The sequence below is a fragment of the Lutzomyia longipalpis genome, chromosome 2 (assembly GCF_024334085.1).
Source record: "Lutzomyia longipalpis isolate SR_M1_2022 chromosome 2, ASM2433408v1".
Lineage (NCBI taxonomy): Eukaryota > Metazoa > Arthropoda > Insecta > Diptera > Psychodidae > Lutzomyia > Lutzomyia longipalpis.
The window spans coordinates 22752429-22773803 of NC_074708.1; the positions used below are offsets into that span (position 1 = coordinate 22752429).

Sequence of the window (21375 nt, forward strand, 5' to 3'; positions counted from 1 at the left end):
ACTTCCTGTACATTTGAATGGTTTCAAGATTCAAAGATTAGGCTTACCTTAATTTTTAGCTGTGATTCTTTTTTAAATAACTTGCGACATCTCTTATATCATCATGATTTGTTAAAAATAAATTTCAATAAATCTACAAAGATAAGTTTAAAAAAACCCTTGCAAAGCATTATATTGAATAATTATTTAATAAAACACCCTGCAAAGATTTTTCTTTTACCATCATATGTTGTTTTTCTTTAATTTTTTTTATTAGTTTTATTTTAAAATGCTGAAAAATTCTTAGAACGATTTTTGTTTTCCATTCTCTCTAGTACATAAGTAAAAAATCTTACGCTGTAGGTAACGGATACAGAGTATAAGTTTGTTTTTTAGGGATGATTTTTATCTTGTGAGAGTACAAAGTCAGTGTATCAAAAACTTCATTGCTCGCTTAGTGAGAAAAATGCTTACAATTTAGTGATATAATATTCATTGCGTTATTATGTTATGAAATATGATAAATGTGCGATAAGTATATTATTGAATTGTCTGGTGATATCATTTTTTTTATTTAATGCATGCTTTATGAATGATTATGTGGGGAGAAAAATATCAGTCTTCAACGTATTCTCCACAAAAAGACATCTCAAATTTCAAAAAATATTCTCTCAAATTTCCTAAACATTGTAAGGCAAGACGCATTTTTTCTTGTTAAATACTCTCTTCTTCGATCACTATACTAACGAGATAAAAAAAAAACAAAATTTAATAATAAACTAAAGAAACAAAATTCTTTTGTAATTTTTCTTTTTTTTGTATGTACAAGAAAAAAATTATAATTTCTTACATTTCCCCAGTTGTAGGAAAAAATATTCTTCTTATTGCAAAAATTATTGCATTTTACCTATTTAATGAACTCTCTTAAGATAATACATGAGTTTTCTTATTTTTTTCTTCATTTTAATACGGTTGTTAAAGGATTATTGTCTCATTCTTATTTAGTTATATCATCATCCCAAAGGATATTAAATTTCAATTTCTTTCATTTATATTATCCTATCAAACTAAGAGATAAATTAAACTTTGGCTCACTAATTTCTCCTTGCGCTCACAAAAAAAATTACAAATAAATACTCTCGTTGCGCATGTGAAAGAACTATATAACGAATGTTTCATTATTTAAATTTTATATAAATAAGAAAAATTTGTCCACACATCATGCTTTCCTTTGAAATTTTTCTCAAAACACTAGCTTCTTTACTTAAAAAGAAAAAAAAACAAACAAATTACAGCGAGGAATTGGTGCTTTAAAAAAGAAAAGAAACAAGATCCACGCAGTGAAATCTCCTCGATGTGCACACTCCATTTTAGCAAACAGTCTCCATGGGGACTTTATTGGTGGTGCTGGTATTGTTGGTAAAAGTATTGTTCGTTACTGTATCCCCCATCGATGGTAGCCCATGCGATGAACTCGAGTGTTGAGGGCCATTTGTGGTATTCATCACACTCCGATTGGATTTTGTGCCGCAGATTCTCTTTACAGCTGCCCAGACCTGAGGGAGACGTACACAAAGGCAGAGAGAAAGCGATATGTTTTAATGTGAGAAAAGTCAAATTCAAAAATTGCATTATAGGAATGCTATATTTTGTAGAATAAGACGATAAAGGTATCACGAATACAAACCTGAGGCTGGCATCCTACTACGATGAAAATGAAGACACCTTGGAGGGCATTTATGAAGTCTGTCACGTACCAAAGGTAATTGGGACCGCCGACAGCCCACGAAATCACATCCGCTATCCAGGTGACTCCCATGACGACCACTAATTTCAGACAAACTCGCCCCAGAGCAGCTCTATAAGTAAAATTCCCCCGTGAGAATAGCATGATTATGTTTGCAGTTTATTTGCCTACTAAATACATTCTTGGGACAACACATTCTCAAAGACATTGAAGAACAACGAATTGAAGTTCTCAATTGCAGGTTGAATAAAATGTTCCCGGGGAAGTTTTTTTTTCAAGTTTTCGTAAAACTTTAACGTTAAGCATTTTATCCTTAACTTGACGTTACTTTTCTAACGTTTTGCGTTTGTTTACTAACGTTTAGCAATTCTTTTTAATACGTTTGAAAATTCTAATGAAAAAATTAATTTAATGTATTTTTTTAAACGGTAAAGAATTATTCTTTGACCTCTAAAAATGACCCGAACATAATATTCTTTCCGGCTACACCTATAAATTACATGATCTACTCACAAAAGCATCAGAACAATTCCATCAACCTGCAAAATATCTATGCAAAATGGACATTTTCTCTTCTGCACGCCACAGAAGAAAAAAAACGCCATCGTTTATGGGTTTTAATGGTGTTGTCGTTTTTTTCCCTCTACGATCTCTGCTTGAACTCTAAAATGGTTGGTGTCACACTCCCATTCAAAGAAACAACATTAGAGGCCATTTAAACAAGCTCTTTTGTGCAAAGAAATATAAATTTTAATCAATTTGATCTTGATGAATATGATTGGGAATGAGGAGGAAAAAGTTAATTTAATCACTTTACAAGCACATTTTCTCTATTTTCCACCAAACAAAAATGATCAGGTCAGATAGCATCGCTTTATAATGGGGCCTCTCTTTCTCAATACATGGGAACCTCTTATGTGCAGTTCAATGTGAATACAATTAACTTTGAAAATATTGTCATTGTCAATGAATTCTCTTAATCTCATGCCCCAATCATCTCTTTTAATGGATGCACGAAAAACGTTTTCATTCAATCGACAAAAAAATTGTTTCAAGAATAAAGAAATAAAAGGAGCATTTCGCAATTCTTCCCAATAAGGCGCCAAAATTGCTGAATATTAATGGCAATTAATTTAGAGCTCCATAGCTGTGGGGGATATTGTGAAATACAGGTGGGCTTCATTCAACATTATATTTTAGGTATAAAAATATGTATTGTATAGTGAATGGCCTCATTGTTTAATTTTTTGAAGAATTCAACAACTATTAAAATCTATACAAAACCATTTACCAATTGAAACTCCACTGTAAAATCATCCCGAAAAAGTAAATGGTTTCAATGTCTTTGATGTCATTTTTGGTCACGGAGTGTCGCGGCAGAAAAACAAGATTTTCTCACGGAAACCACATACACAAGGTGGATGGTGTATATGTATGAAAATGAAGCATCAACCAAAAAAAGGCAAGATTTATTTATATATATTTTAGCACATGTCTCAAGGAAACTCACCTCTCTGTTGTGGATTTAACATCGTCTCTCTTCCATAATCCACACGTCAATTGACGAGCCGTTGATGCAAAAAGAATTATATTCACAAAAAGTAAAACACCGATTGGACCATAGAAGTATGTCAGCATCTCCACGTCACCTATTTTGGGAAGAAAATCAGACATTATTAAAAGAACTGAAAAAGGAAACCATTACAATAGAGAAAGTTTTATTGTAAAAGTGAATGAAAAAAAGAAACATAAACACATCTCTTTTGTGGATATAATGCGATACTACCAATAAATTTGTCAATTATTGGACCTCAAACATATCGTAAAAATTTAATTCTTTATCCATCACGATGGTATCAATAAAAAAAAATCATGTGTTATCGTAAATTTTCCCTTTATACCGTCGTGGTAAAAGTCTTACTGCGGGGATTTGCGCATGGTGTGTTGGGTGGGATATTATGAATTAAATAATTCAGCACTCGCGAGTGAAAAACGACCACTTTTTCCAACGTAGATGAGGACAGTTTTAAAATAGAGGGTCAATAAAATCTTAAAATAAATTCTCTTTTCTGTGATGGAAAATTAATGACAATGTTTTCCCAATTTATGTTTGAGTCTTTCTGTGTGAAATGACCGTGAGTTTTGTATATAAAATAGATCATGTTTCTTTAGAAATTATTGCAAGGAGGTAGAAGAAATTAATATTTAGTCCTTTTTTTTAATATTCTTCTCAAAATCTTGTCAAAACTCGTCGACGAAACATCAGCGTAAATGTTTCAAATATTAAAAACTATAAAAAGCAAGAGTGACATCATTGTTTTCTTTTGCAATCAAACTTTTGACGGGTTTTCCCATTTTATAGTGGAAAATGATAAATCGGGTTCTTTTTTTTAATTCTCTACAAATTTTCGCGTGTTCTGATTATTTCCTCAAACATGATCATTGCTAATATAACATCAAATAAACTTCTTCTACACACAAAAACAATCATTTCAAGCACAAAAACCCAAAAAACAGTCACTGACATGATATTTTTAGCAATAGGAAGAGACTCTCAAATGAATTTTGATATGCGTAATCGGCTTATTTTGTCAAATTCATCAACATGACATGAAATTTGCGTGATTAAAGGTCAATTTTGTGGCATTTTTTAGCTCTTCTATGCCACCGCGAAATCTTCTATCACACCGCAACAATTTATGGCATTTACCTTCAACAAAAAAAAAATCATTCTTCCCCTTTCACAACGTAAAAGCACATCATATTTATATGTGGTGTCTAAAGTAGCAAATAAAGAGAAATTTTGCTGAATAATCGTAAACATACACGGAGAAGCTAACAAAAATTCGTGAGTGTGATAAATGTAATTTCCCTCCAAATTGACAGGATATATTTCACACGGGGGTATGCTGGCAATTTTCCCCATCAGTGGCTTCTGTATTTTAAGGAATATACAACCTTGCTGTTGGTGCAAACTACACCACACCGGGTGTATATGCGTTGGAAAAAGCCACCCCAATTTAATCGCCATTTATATGTGTAGGAACATGGCTTTTAGGCGCCAAGCCAAAACGCACAACCACTCCCGCACCCTCAAAACAACATCCTGCACCTCGACCAGAACGAATTTTATTTATTGGGCGTGGAAGGGATTCTTTGGAATCGATTCAAACACTCCACGATGTTACACTATGTATGTAGCTTAAAATTATTGCTTTTAGTTTCCTGCAAAACATCAATGTGCGTTCTTTATTAAATTTTCCCGCAATTTTACCACCACCCCAAATAGGACATTCTCAGAATATCCCGAAGGAACTTGGGTGAGAAATTGCATGTCAAGGAAACTTTCTCTAATTGCCAAATTCCTTGAATTTCACTCGTTTGTCGAGACAACAAGAGGGCGATCCTTTTTAAAAGTTGGCCTTCTGCGGAACGAAGAAGTGTTTAACAAACTTTTTGCCAACTCATGCCACACAAGTGTACATTCGTGCAAAAATGTATATATTTGCAAAATAAAAGATCACTACACGAATGTCTTAAAAAGAGTAATGAAAAAAAAATCTCTTGAACTGCCTTCTTCTGTGGCGTATTCTCGTGCTCAAAATTAAGTCACATACATTTTTCATATTCAGAAGAAAGTCTAAAATGTTTCTGAAAAAAAAATTATTCATCTGGAAGCAACAATTTAATTTATTTTCTCCTCTCTTCTTTGCATACTGAAATTGAAAGTTTTTAAACTTTCTTCTTCCACTAGCATGTTGCCCTCTTGCTTTTTTTAAGCAAGTTTATTTGCAGAAATGAAAATATATACATATTACATATGTATCCTATGTGCAATAATATTCAGAAACTTTTTACACTCTTGTAAAGTACTCGAAAAGAGCAGAGAATTATTTTTAATGCTTGTAGATTGTGGATACAAAGTTCCATTAAGACCTGCTCACCTTACTTTGTATCTTTACATTATTTAGTGGGAAAACAGTGGGAGGATTCAAGATGAAAAATTAAATTAATATATATTTCCTGGATGCATCAATGTCTTAAGATAGTTTAACGACAAATGGCACCACGCTTTTATTTTATTCTTACTTCTTTTTAGTCAATATCTTACTCAAATCTTTTTTTTTATAATACTGAATGAAGGAAACATAATTTTGCCGCTAATAAGTATATTTTAGAAGTAACAAAGAGACTTCATTGAGGGTACCTATTAAAAGATTTTCTCATGCAAATTTTAGAAGCTCAATTTGATGTTACTTCTCAAAATTTTTGTACTTAATTTTCCCATTAGCCACATTACACGAGAAACCTTCACTAAATTTCATGTGAAATATAAATAAAATTTTAGTATTCAAAACGAAATGCTCAATTTTCAACTTTAAGATATTGGAATGTTAATAATTCACACACGTTTTAATCTGCCTCATTTACAATCTGTTTTTACTTGCGAAACGGGATTTACACAGAAAAATATAAACTCCGAACAAGTATTTTAAAATGCATTAACCATCGAAAAACTTAACGATCTCGTTCGAAATGTACATACATACAAAAAAAACCGACCAACTTCGTTGGCAGTTAAACATGCTTCCTCAACTCGGATTTTCGTAATTTCATCTCTATTACTGCAAAGAATTTACTTGGCTGTTGCTGCAAAAAAAAAGTCAATCATAACGCGTCCAGTTATTAGAGTTGGTATACCACAACGCGGATGGGTCAATCTATGCGTTGTAATTTAATTTTTAAGTAGTATTAGTAGGCAAAGTTGATTTTTTTTTATGAAATTCTTCAATTCGAAAGACAAAAATGGTTATATATCAAGTTCTATTGCACATACAGAAATTTCTTGACTAGTTCTGGAAAGGTATTGAAATAAGCTATAATCTGACATATATTTCGATACATTTCAAGGTCACCTCTAGTACACAAAATGGCGGATTTTTGTTTTACCAAAACAGTTTTTTGCACTTTTCGTCCTAAAGGAAAGGTTCTAGAGGTTTCTGATTTTCTAAAAAGTTGTAGGTAATTGCAAAACCTTTAATTTGATACCAAATTGAGCGAAATCGGACAAGCCGTTCAAGAGATATGGCTCTTAGAACTTTTCAAATTCAAGAATTTTTCAAATGGCCATATCTTCTAAACGGCGACATAGAATTTCTTCATTTTCGGACTGGTGACAGATATTGAGTCAGGCTACAACATATCTAAATTTAAAGGAAATCTATAACAGATGTTCGGAGATATAGCCCCTTAAAGTTAGGCAATTTTTTTTTTTGTTTTTAGCGCCTCTTGCGGATGTTTTTGAAACTTGGAATGTTCTAAACAGTTGTAGGGCTTCTCAATACCTTTCATTTGATACCAAGATGGTCAAAATCGGTCAAGCCGTTCTCGAGATATATCGAAAAAACACTTTTTGCTTTAGGCCGCCATATTTGCTAAACGGCTTGACCGATTGTCAAGTACGAATTGTTGATGAAAACGTCTCACTAAGCTCTATAACATACTAAAGTTTCAGACCTCTAGCTGTAAGGGAAGTGGTTGACAGTATTTCAAAATGGCGGACGGCGGCCATCTTGGATTTTGAAAATGCGAAAAAATGAAATTTTACACCCACATTTCTATAGAAAACTTCAAACCGGAAGTCTCTATCTGTTACCGTTCTCGAGATATAATGCAAAATGTTGACCACCGGACGGCAGGCCGGCAGGCCGGCAGGCCGGCCGGATCAAAAATTTTCCACCACCATTTTCGAAATGTGGGATGTCTAAAACGTGCTCATACCAAGTTTGAGCCCGATCTGAGGTGGTCGGTTTTTCCGACGATTACAATACTTGGTATGCCACGATTGTGGTATACCAACTAATCTCCCATTGAGAGATCTAATTAAACATCAACGCGATGTTATGAAATTTGACAGTATGTACGGTTTGTGAATGAGAAAAAGAAGTGACCAAAATAGGGCATCACTCAACGTGCTCTTTTTTTTGCAAAGAAAGAAAGAGAGAAAGAAGTGTGTCTCCTCAGTGACGGGCAGATGTTCGAGATCTCTTTGTCGGATATTTAGAATTCTTGGAAAAATTTTTCAAATGCTCACAAGAGAAATCTCAGGTAGATTCATAATGATGCGGAATAATCTGTTGGAAATGATTTAGATTAGATCATTTGAAGATAAGGGTTATTACTATTTATTTTGATAAATTAAGATAAATTGTGTTTCTTTATTGAAATAACTTCATTAAACCTTATTATCTAATTGAATCTGCTTATCAGATAAAAAGACACATAATAAGATAGGTAATAAAATTAAATTTTATTAAATAATTATGTAAAATAGAATTTATTAAATAAAATTATGTGATTGCTTTCCGATAACTATTATAGCAAATCAAAGCACCGTAAAATAAAAAAAGTCAAGAATTTTAAATTTTAAAATGAGGCAATCAAGTAAGGAATCCAGTTCAATTGGCACTTTAAAATGGAAATATTTATATAATTTTTGTAGTCAAAGTTAAGTTTATTCAATGTTTTAGAACACTGATTTTCTACGCAGCGTCTCTATTGCAAAATAGACAGGGAGATGAGTGAGTGAATAAACTTGCATAAACTATACTTGAGAAGCAAAATGGAAAAAATATATAAATTAAAATTTATAAATAAACTCGTATAGTGGGTAAATTAAAAGCGCAAAGATAATTTAATTGCGAGTGGAACAATCTAAGTGGAACTCTTCAGTGGTAATTGAAGATACATTTTCCTTCTTTTCCCCCCTCATTGCATTTTGCAATCTTTCCTCACCGCCCTCCTTTTTTGTCCACCATATGCAATGCACACATTCTCCCCGCAACTTAATGATATGAAGAGATAATTGTGAGGATATCTTACCATAGAACCAGCATTTCTTTTCGCCAAACCGTGGTCTCAAAAATGCATCGTCTGTACTATCTGGCAAATTGTCAAGAATTGCTGCAACTCCGGAGAAGAGAAGAGGTACACCCCATGCATACACTTCATAGAGACGCAATCGACACAGTTCTTGGCTCCTCTCGAGAGTCGTGGGACGGAAGTCTCTGTTATAGGAGAAAAAAGAGATGAAAGGAAAAGAACGTGAATAAAGAAAGCTACTAAAAGATGCATTTAAGCACGAATATTCATGTTTTATTCCTCCTCCCATCATACAATACTATATGTATGCCGGGTCTTTTTACCCAACACCCAAACAAAACCATCATTTTTCATCTTTCTCAAAAAGGCTATCGTAAAAATTTTTCACATTATGCATAGAACTTATTTTGTTTTATTATTATATTTAAAAGCCTATACACATTTATGATCATTTATAAGCACCATGTTATATTTTTCCCACACTAAGGAAATATTATTATAGTACGTAGGTAACGTGGAGAGAATTTCTCTCAAAATGTCATCCGTGTTCATAACGCAGCATGTTATAAATGGCATTATTTTGCAAAAATTATTGCAATAATTTTATTTTGGGAGGCAATAAAAACCTATATATAATTTCATGGTAATTTTATTTCAAAAAAGTTGTTTAAAGCCCCTATCAAATGTTTAAAACCATAGGTCTATACTCTATAGGTTCAAATCAGAAAATATAAACTCCTTGGACATGATTTCTGGAAAAATCAGAAAATCCACCCCTAACGATAAAATTTTCCAACAAACCACAAAGAAAAGTTGATAAATAAATAAAATAAAATACATTCTTTGTGCGGAGCCCCACTACATATAGATATTGCAAAATATTGCCAAAGAACACCTCACAGTGGGAATGGCATTATCAATTCAGAGCTCGAGTTTCACTACCTCTGCAGGCGGAATAAAATTGCACAAAATACTACAATTGTTTCTTTATTCAAATTTCACCTTCTGGTTGGGCATTCTCATGAACAAGCAACAAAAAAAGTATATTGAAATATTTCTCTATTATTATGTAGATCTTTCAATAAACTTGCACTCAAGGTATATGACGATGCTAAAAAGCACTCTCGTTTGGATTAAATTTCATTTTCATTCGTCAAGTGAAAATTGTGTGCATCTGAAAAGAACCTTCCATACTTATTAGCATGGCACGTTAATTATTTTCTTAATAATGGGAAATTATGGTGAATTTAACTCTTCCTTCGTATATAACTTTCTCTTTTAACGTGCAGTGCGCGAGACACTTCCATCTGTCGCGTTAGTACAATCATGACAGAAAATCTGCTTAAAAAATGCACACGCACTTCAATTTATTCAAAACACCACGTAATCCTTAAGTGAGATGGAATTGAGAAAAGTACAGATAATTATAATGCAACATCCGTACGAAAGTATCTTAACTTAAAGTGATGATATAATAAGTAGCATCATAACCTTTTAATTCTTTTCATTTTTTTGCAATCAAATATTTATTATAGTTTCCAACAAAGCTTTTTAGTCTACATGTCTTTGTTCATTGAGTGCCATAAGAAAGTTCATTAAACCACCAAAATCCCAAATTCTCAAACGATGTCACGAGAAACTAAATCCAGATTAACTGTCCCTGAACATTTTAGAAAGCTCCCCGATTTCAACACGCACAGTAGCTCAATAAATCATAAATGTAAATATCACTTTGCTTAGAGCATAATAAATCATCACACTCCCCCTCCTTTAAAATCTCCCATCTAGAACAATTAGCAACTCTACACGCAAAATATACAGAATCTCCACCACACAGAAGAGAACCCAAATCGGTCCAAGCCATCTAATGCGGAAATAATCCCAAGCAGGATGGCGAGATGAATATACATACAAGAAGAAGAAAAAAAGTGTATAAAACTCTCAATATAATTCATCGAAAGAAAAGAAGTCAATTTAAAAGCCATTTGAAGCGATATTATAATTCCAAACATAAGATGCGGAGAAAAAAATAATCGTAATTCTTTCAAATTGTTACGAGACAAGGTCGTCTTGTTTCATTCACACACCAACGTGGTTCAAATTCCACACCAGAAAGTTCAACCACTTTGGCGATGAAGAAGTGAGAAAAATATTCAACCTTTCGAAACACACAAGTAATCTAAAATTGCGCTCACTTGATATTTTTCTTGCACTCAATCTTATAGATTTATCCATAATATTACGTCGCGATGTATTGTAATCAATTCATTTTAGATTTAATTGATTTTTTTTATATCAAAAGGTAATTATTTTTATCTTTCTAAAGATCAAAGTAGAAAGATCAATAAATCTCAAAAGAGGACTTAAATTAGTCGCTCATAGAATTAACAGATCTAGGAACATAGTTAATTACTGTGTTAACCGAAAAAATCAAACCGAAAGTCGTATAGATCTGAAAGGTAATGAGGAACTCTATAAAAAGTTTTTTTTTTCAATTTGATTCAATTTTTTCTATTAATTTAATATTGAAACATTTATTACGCTACTGAATTACTTTGGTGTCACTATTGAGCACTTAGCGAAGTATCGTGCAGCACATTTTTCCCACATTTATATGCGCTATGCTAAGCTAAATTTCTTGTCCATTAGATACTTCGGTATTAATTAATTTCCAAGAAATATTGCGAATACCGCCGACTTGTGGAAAATGTTTAATGTCAAGCAATTCAACAAGTGGCATGAAAAGAATCTTTTCAGTCGTCGCACTAGTAATTAAATGAACTTGAAATATTATTGAATGATGATTTTTATAATACACTATATGTATGAGAAATTATTGCAACATATGCTGCAATCACACATCATGACTTCTAACTGGATTAATTGTCTTTTATGTATGGGAGAGCCTTGTTGTTTTATTTTTCTCCATCTTTCATCATAATATTCCAGTCTTTGATGAAAATAAAATTTACAATTAATTTACCATCGTTGTGAATTCTCGCTTCTCACAGTAAACATCTCACCATGGAGTATCGATTAAAAAACAAGATGTTGAGCCCATAGTCAAATCATTTCACTTCTAAAACATTTTTATTCATAGAAGCGAAAGTGATTTTGTGACTTTTTCCTATTTCACCGTGAGAAAAGCAACACACACTCACGATTTTTTTTTATTAAAAATAAACAAAAATAGCGAGGGGAAGCACTAAAGTTGAAAAATCATTAATTCCACGGCATGGAAATTCGCTGCATCACCAAAATGATCTCAAATATCGTGTGTGTGCGGTATGCTCCTCATGCCCAAAAGAAAGGCCATTAGAAAATATTCTTGTCAGCAGGATGACACAAAAAGAAAGAAATGAATTGAGAAAAAAAGTTATGATCAACACTTGAGGTGTGTGTGAGCATGAATAAATTAAATATTACTTAACCCTTGGAGATTTATTGTTTGTCAAATATGTCACACATAAATTTCGTGTTAAAGAAAATTTTAGCGCCTTTGAGAAATTTCTCCACACACATCTCACTCAACCCGTCTCAATATAAATTTCTTTAATACATTTTCACACAAAGTCCCCATGCCGTACAGTGTATAAAATGTACAATATTTTATTGGACAGTGAATTAAATTATCTAAACGACACAAGTTAGTGATTTACTTCTGTTTCCATATATCTACTTCTCGCCGTCGTATTGCCATTTCTCTCCACACCATCGGCAAAATTTAATTAGAAAGTCACTATCGAGGGTGATGCATTGAGTAGCAATAACATTTGCACAACACTTCAGCATTAAGAACAAGAAATTCCGTTTTGCTTCTCAACATTTTTGTGACTTTTGGACACAGACACACATTTTTTCTGCATAACACAACAATTTTTATTTAGGTCTTGTCTTCATTTTTTTTTCATATATTGTTGGTACACCTTTGTCAATGGAATTTATATTTTTTCTGCGAATTATTATTCATTGTTTTTTTATTATTTGCACGCAGAAATGAAGTCACTTTCTTTGTTAACTTCATTGGGAATAAACAAATTATTCAAGGTCTCTGCGCATGTAAAGGAGACGAAGAATTCAATCCCAAAGATGTAAGAAAAAACGTAAAGAGGCTGATCATTTACATTTTTTTGCCTACGTATGAAAATATCTCAGCTCTTTTAGCTGTGATTCTTTCTTCAAAGAAGCACAGCTTCTGTGTACACTCAAAAATCCAAAGTCGTCAGATCGGGCTCAAACTCGGGATGAGCACGAATTAGGGTCCTTACATTCCAAAAAACGTATGCGCCAAAAATTGGTCCGTCCGTCCGTCCGTCCGTCCGTCCGTCCGTCAGTCCGTCCGTCCGGCCGTCCGGAACCTTTCGCTAAATTACAAGAGAACGGTAATAGATAGAGACTTGCGGTCAACGGCAAAGTTCATATATCAGGTGGAAGACATCCGATTATGAAGTCAAATCCGACCCCCCACCCCCCCGTCCGCCATTTTGAATAACCCCAAAATTTTATTTTCGCTATATCTCAGCCCCTGTAATAGCTAAAAATCTGAAATTTTGATATGTTATAGGGGCCATCAAGACCTTTTCAACGATGCCTCATTTTCGAGAATCGGTCAAGCCGTTTAGCCAATATGGCCGTCACAATTTTTCATCGAAAATCGGCCATAACTCGAAAACGGCTTGACCGATTTTGATCAACTCGGGCTCAAATTAAAGATCTCAAGAAGCCCTACAACCCCTCGGAACATCGCAAGTTCGAAAAATGACCGCAAGTGGCGCTAAAATCGAAAACAAAATTTTCGATGAGTTTTCGATGAATATCTCGAGCACGGCTTTATAGATTTGCTTCATATTTTGATATGTTATAGTTGGCTATAATATCTTTCATCATGCCAAAAATGAAGAAAATCTATGTAGCCGTTCCGGAGATATCGCGTTTTAAAGTTTACATGTCATATCTTGAGTTGCATAAGACCAACGCCCCGCGAAGCGGGGCGTTTTATATATATACCATATATACACATATAAAAGTAAAGTAAAATATATATAAATGCATAGATATATACATTATATATACATATAAAAATTCAAAGATAAAGATATATAAACTGCAAATATAAAAATTAAATATAGCATGGATGGAACAGTATAAAGCGAAAGAACGGTAAGTAAAACTTACAGGCTGTGATTCTTTCTTTGTCAATGAAATGTGAAGATGGCAGAAAATTGAGGATGGGCAAATTTTGAGGAGAGACTTACTCGTGAGCCGAATCACAGCCAACGCCCTCCACGATTCAGACTTTCTTCAAAATTTCAGCGCGTTGGCTGTGATTCGGCTCGCGAGTAAGTCTCTCCTCAAAATTTGCCCATCCTCAATTTTCTGCCATCTTCACATTTCATTGACAAAGAAAGAATCACAGCCTGTAAGTTTTACTTACCGTTCTTTCGCTTTATACTGTTCCATCCATGCTATATTTAATTTTTATATTTGCAGTTTATATATCTTTATCTTTGAATTTTTATATGTATATATAATGTATATATCTATGCATTTATATATATTTTACTTTACTTTTTTTTTGAAAGAAATAATTTAAATTGTCTTTAAAAAAGTTTTTGCGACAATCTTTGCACTAACTTTCACGTTCATAACATTAATTTCAAGCAAGATTAAGAAACATATTCGCTAAATTTCGCCCAAGAGAGCATTTAATTAAATTAACACAAAGTTGCAGAGGTTGAAAATTTCCTACATGAGCCATTAATTTTGTAAAAAAAAATTACACAAAACATAATTAAATGAAGAGAGTAAGTGAATTAAATTTGTGTAGTGGGTGGAAATACAAATTACAAAATCCACTCAGCAATATTGCACAAATTTCCTAACTAAAAGACATTTCCTAATTAGTGTGTCTTCCCAATTAACAATGTAATTCAATTCAGAGAGTAAACTTTTAAATATTGAGACAATAAAGAATTTAACTATGTCGGCACTTTTTGCTTTGCAAGAGATATCCCCATTAAACGGTAACGATGGGGGGGAAGCATAAGTTCTGCCTATATACGCAGACTTTATACGTTTTCTGAGAAATGGGGCGTTTGAATGGGAAATTCAGCTAATGTAGGGTTAAGTTTTAAAACTATATGCGTATACAGTGTAATTCTATATATGAAATGTTTTTTTTTATAAATAGATCATTAAAAAAGTCTTCTTTTCTCTCATCCATTCCTCCCTACATTAAATATTAAATTACACTATATGCGATACGGAATCAGCAGAGTTCTTTCTTCTCGCACATCTAAGACACAAATGCACAACCCAAATAGAATAGAACCTAATTATAGATGGACTCATTTTTTGTCAAAATTCTTTTCATGTAAATGGAAGCAAAAAAGCATCAAGAGTCTAATACTATTTGATTTGTGAGATTACCACACATTGTTTCCTCTCACACACTTATGGTGCAAATCATTTCCTTTAATATAATTTCTTTAATTTTTTTTATTTCTTTAATAATTTTATATACCAAAGCGAAAAAAAGGCAAAATCTTCAATCTAATATTTCTACAGTCTATTCTTCAATTTTCATTTCGACCTCAATCTCAAACGAGACGCTCTTCGTGGCTTTTTATACTCTTCAAAAAGTTGCAATATTGTATTAATTGGGTCATAATAAATCTACTTCTAAAATGTGATATTTATTTTCTCTTTCACAAAACTCAACACATCGACGCACCCACTGGATGTTGAGGTGGATTGATAAATTTTCAGCTAAACATCTTGTGCGTCTACAGAAGAACTTGTACACAATTTGTAAAATTATATGTGAATTTAATGTATTTATTTAGATGAATAAATATGCCAAAAATAACTTTTAACAAAATTGACTAAATCCTGAATGAATTTAATAATTTGTTTTGCTTAGAACTTGAACATTTTAGAACTTCTGGTCAATTGTGTTAAGCTAAATATGATTAATAAACTAACTTTTATTTACGCCTAAAAGTATGCACGAATCGAAGTCATAATAAGATATAATAAGCTTTCTAACATTAATATTCAAAAAAAAAAAAAGAAATCAAACCAAATTGCAACGTCAGTGTTCTACTTATCATTCCTATAATACATCGAGTATTGCTGATAAAATCTTCTGATTTGTTCATTTCGAAGATCTTTTAGGCTGAAAATTTTTTACTCCCCCAACGATACGTGCCTCATCTTTTTTTTTTTATCCAACAACCTAGTGCTCTCCACACATCTCCCATGAGGCCTCCTTCACCAGCCACACAATTCATTAGGAGGAGAGAGAATGTATGAAATAACAAGAGAATCCATTGTATAAAATCATATTGTGAATTTATAAAAAGAGAATGAACAAAAATTAGATTAACATGGTGAGTTGGAAATATACCGTGTTCATTCTATCATCGCGCATAACCATTCAAGAATCCGCTCCAGAGATATACACATACAATACAACATATTTCTCAATATATATAATATTCATTGAAATTCAATCCACTCTTTTCTTCCATTTGCTTTACATTTAATTTTCGTCTCTTTATAATTCATTTCTGTTTTTTTTTTCTTTCATTTGTGAATCTTTTTTTTTGTAAATCTTTTTGACCATCATACACTCAATGAATCTCCATCATTGTCCAAAAAACGCACCATTGAGACCCAACACACATGCTTTTCACCCATTGAGTTGTATTTTGCACTGAAATTGTATGTTTATCCTCTCAAGAATAAATCTTTCTTTGCAATTGACAAATTTCACACAAAAGAATCACTTCATGAGATGAATTAATAAATAAAGAAAATTCATTTTTACTTCTCTCTTCACGAGTCATCTGGTTTGCTGCGAAGATGAGACTAAATATTTCCAATTTGTTTCAACAAAAATAAATCACTCTAATATAATAAAAATATATATAAACTGCAAAGATAAAAGTTAAATATAGCATGGATGGAACAGTATAAAGCGAAAGAACGGTAAGTAAAACTTACGGGCTGTGATTCTTTCTTTGTCAGTGAAATGTGAAATTGACGGAAAATTGGGGATGGGCAAATTTTGAGTAAGGCTTTCTCGCGCACCGAATCACAGCCAACGCGAAGAAATTTTGTGAAAAGCCTTAATCGTGGGCGTTGGCTGTGATTCGGTACGCGAGAAAGCCTTACTCAAAATTTGCCCATCCCCAATTTTCCGTCAATTTCACATTTCACTGACAAAGAAAGAATCACAGCCCGTAAGTTTTACTTACCGTTCTTTCGCTTTATACTGTTCCATCCATGCTATATTTAACTTTTATCTTTGCAGTTTATATATATTTATCTTTGTATTTTTTTTATATGTATATACAATGTATATATGTATGCATTTATATATATTTTACTTTACTTTTATATATGTTATAAAACGCCCCGCTTCGCGGGGCGTTAGTCTTATGCAACTCAAGATATGACATGTTAACTTTAAAACGCGATATCTCCGGAACGGTTACATAGATTTTCTTCATTTTTGGCATGATGAAAGATATTATAGCCAACTATAACATATCAAAATATGAAGCAATTCTATAAAGCGGTGCTCGAGATATTCATCGAAAACTCATCGAAAATTTTGTTTTCGATTTTAGCGCCACTTGCGGTCATTTTTTGAACTTGCGATGTTAAGAGCAATTGTAGGGCTCGTTAATATCTTTCATTTGAGCCCGAGTTGATCAAAATCGGTCAAGCCGTTCTCGAGTTATGGCCGATTTTCGATTAAAAATTGTGGCGGCCATATTGGCTAAACGGCTTGGCCGATTTTCGAAAATGAGGTATCGTTGGAAAGGTCTTGATGGCCCCTACAACATATAAAAATTTCAGACCTCTAGCTATAATAGCGGCTGAGATATAGCGAAAACAAAATTTTGGGGTTATTCAAAATGGCGGACGGGGGGGTGGGGGGTCGGATCTGACTTCATAATTGGATGTCTTCCACCCGATATATGAACTTTGCCGTTGACCGCAAGTCTCTATCTATTACCGTTCTCTTGTAATATACCGTTATATTCCGGCCGGACGGACGGACGGACGGACGGACGGACGGACGGACGGACGGACGGACGGAAAGATTTTGGGCGCCACCGTTTTTTGGAATGTAGGGACCTTAATTCGTGCTCATCCCAAGTTTGAGCCCGATCTGACGACTTTGCATTTTTGAGTGTACACAGAAGCTGTGCTTCTTTGAAGAAAGAATCACAGCTAAATTCTTTGAAGAAAGAATCACAGCTAAAATACACATAACCCAAACAGACGGACATGATTCAATTGGCTCTAAATCTTTCTAATTACCCTGCTGTAAGTTGAGTGGCAAAAAAATATTCTCAATTTTCCCCTCTATTTTGTAATAGAATTTATGACTCCCCGATGGTTTTATTTTCAAGTTCATATTGAAGGGTTGAAGGTTTTTCCCTATATAAACGAACATTTCTCACTTCACTGGTAACACTAAATGAAGTGGAAAAGAAAAATTGTCTCGGAATTGCTGATTGAAAATTCACACCATATCGAAGGAAACACATGAGCCCTATAAACGGGTGTATCGAAAAAAAAAACATTATGATTGTTTAATTTGATGACTTTTTAAATTCTTTCTGGCTTAAAATGTTTTTTTTATTCATTTTATTTATTTAAATTTTCTTCTAAAATAATATTAGCTGAGAATGTTTTTTAATTAAACTTTTAATAAAAAAAAACTTTAAACATTTTGAGCACCCTATAATAAAAAAATAAATAAGTTCGGCCCCTGATGTGAGTCAAAATTAGACGCCTCGTTTGTACCTTTGAAACAAATATTTCTCTAATGAATCAATTGAGTTGAGAAAATCATTTAGAGGGATGACTCAATGCAATCTAAAAAGGCCATCAAAGAGTAAGCGCGCCTCCAGCAGTATCGTCTCTCTAAGGTCCATTCCTCATAATATATAGGGTTCAAAGAAATCTCAACGATAAGGTCGCCTTTAGAGGAATTTCTTCTCAAAAAGCCCATCTTCCACCCCACTATATCGCATGGAATGCAGCAATTATTGACTTTTTACGTTTTAGCTAGAATACACATGATGAAAAAAAATCCACCGTATAGTTGAAAAGTACATAAATATTGGTAGAGAAAAGAGGAGAATGAAAAGTCAAAGGGAGAAACTCCATCAAAGTGGTAAATAATTTATGAGAAGACGACAAAACGTAATCCAGAGAAATTCCCTTCTGTTTCTCCTCCACCATAAACAAACATATATCGTATCGCTCGAGCAGCACTCTTACACGTTTATAATTGTACTTTGAAGAGATATCAGCCAATAGTTACAAAAGTTTATGCAAGAATGTGACTTTTTTCTTTAACCTTTTCCCTGGACGTAAATCTCCGTGTCTCAAAAGGAATTTATCAGAGAGAATATTATTATATATTGTAAAGTCAAATCTGTGCTTTCCGCATTGTGACTAGACAAGATAGATATAAAAAAATTATATGTACGATAAAAAATGATGCAATTAAATTCTAAGAAAAAGAATATAAGGTTAAATTCTAAAGAAATTTACAGAAAGTTTTTCTCTTTTCCTGCAGTTTTTTTCTACAATAGGTAAACCCTCACACTATATGGAAAACACATTATACTGCTTTTATTAAAATATATAAAGTTATGTATTGTACATAATGAAAAAATATAAATTTTTTTCTACTAATATTTTCCTACAATTTTAATTTTATTTTCAAAATTAATTCCTACCCGAAATTTTTATTTTAGCAAAAATTTGATCATAAAAAATTACTCCAAATCCTCTAGGTTTGAAAACCTTCTTAGAAGATCATTGTAAATTAGAAATTCTTAGACAATACATAGTCACGAATTTTCTGTTGTTTCTGGAATTGAATAAAAAGTCGTACATTTATATAATTTTCAAACTACATTTCGAATTATTTTATATATTTTTTTGTTTTATCTAAAAATAATAAAGAAAATAAATTTATTTGAAAAAGAAATTTTAGATAAAAATGTCTTTGTCACGATTCTCACATTCACTTTGGTATGGAATACGCGAATGCTGTGAATTCAGTTTATATTTCACGTCTATTGTGAACAAAGAATATGTAGATATTTAAAATATTACATCTCTTTTTGAGAAAGAATGTCTCTCTTTTGAGATTTCAATCGCACTCATAGAGCGTAAATGTATATGTACATATAATAATATAAATAAAATAGTGAATCATATGGTAAATTCATTTTGAAAATAGAATTCTTTGTTAAAATTTTTAAACTAAATAATCTCCCAAATGGGTAAATAAAAATGAACATTAATGAGTAAATCTTACCGAAAAGTCCACCAAATATTGAAGCACATCGTGTTGAGCCAGAAGAAAGCCGCCAGAAAAAAGAAGTGCATCGAAATGGCTAGAAAGAAAAATAAACAAACATATATTAGAGTATTATGAGGAGTAATTTTTTTTCAGTCTAGCGATCAATCATAGAAAATGTCTTTCATCGAGATACTTTCATATATACAAAAGATCTTCTTTCTTCTTTTATTTCTTTTTTATATTCTCAATCATTATACATATTTTTCTCCTCTCCGTCTTTCCTCATTGAATTTGTATCACACGGCTTCTTGGAATTTATATGTGCATAATTGCACGATCTGATTAATTATATAATTCCTGAGAGCAAGTTTATGCGGCAGGAAATTATGTCAATACACTCTCTTTAGAGACACTGACCATCTTATACTGTTTCGCTCTCACACACGAGGAAGCACCATCCGTGCGCCATCAGACCAAAACGATTTCTTTTCTTTTGCTCATAAGTTGGCGAATGGAAAGAATCAACTTCTCTCCGTATATATACACAACATTCTTTTTCCCGGCATCAACATCACACGAGAGATAGCTTAAATTGAAATTCTATAGATAATTTATTCCCGCATAGAACGTATTTTATTGCATACAAAAAAAATTTTCATAAAATATTCTCCGACATATCGACAGGAATAAATTGTCGCAACCAATCGCCAAATACGCTTTAAACGAATCATTTGCCAATTTATCAACCCAACAGCAAAATTCATAGATCAATAAATAATGTAGGAGACAAAAATGAATCTCCTCCAGAGCCATCCCACATTGTTGCTCACTCTCTCTCTCTCTTCCCCCTTAAACTTCCCAAAAAGCCCACGAATAAATATTTGCCAGGGAATCGTTTATGGTAAAATGAATTCTCATGAATTTGCACAAAGTGCAACAAATTGCAAAAAAAAATTAAAGGGGTGAACGTAACATACACCGCGTGCTCAGCACCAAACCAGCCTTTTAATGCACAAATTTTCCCTCCCGAGGGACAATCTGCGATGCAATTAATGGATTTTACTACGACCCATAGGAAAAGGTTTTAACCCCCACATAATTTATGTGAGCAATAAAACACAAAATTTCTCATTCAAAATGATTTAAATTAGCAAAAACAATACTACACAGCATGTTTTTTTTTTAATGTGACACCATAAAAATGTATAACAAATGTGAAAATATCATACAGATCTCCGACATGATTCTCAAGATCACGTGCCGAATTGTTTCTATTTTTTTTGGTAAATCGCATTAAAAGTTTTCGGAACTGGGCTGTGGGAGTAGAAAAAAATTATAGACACAATAAAATTTAGAAAAAAATGTTTGAGAAGCTTTTCCACGAAATGATAATAAAGAATTTAAACATTTGCCATGTTACTGGAGC

The 21375-nt window shown here is 32.8% G+C and overlaps 1 protein-coding gene across 1 annotated transcript in view; it reads right to left on the reverse strand.

The window, feature by feature from the left end:
* Positions 1 to 229: 229 nt before the first annotated feature.
* Positions 230 to 21375, reverse strand: part of LOC129789634 (probable G-protein coupled receptor Mth-like 1) — a 30316-nt gene continuing 9170 nt past the window's right edge. The window contains exons 3-7 of the mRNA XM_055826607.1: positions 19965 to 20043; positions 8609 to 8793; positions 3237 to 3375; positions 1667 to 1838; positions 230 to 1535 (exon numbers count right to left, since the gene is read on the reverse strand). Of these exons, the coding sequence (XP_055682582.1) occupies positions 1350 to 1535; positions 1667 to 1838; positions 3237 to 3375; positions 8609 to 8793; positions 19965 to 20043 (761 nt within the window). The 3' untranslated portion in view covers positions 230 to 1349. The remainder of the gene's footprint in view (positions 1536 to 1666; positions 1839 to 3236; positions 3376 to 8608; positions 8794 to 19964; positions 20044 to 21375) is intronic.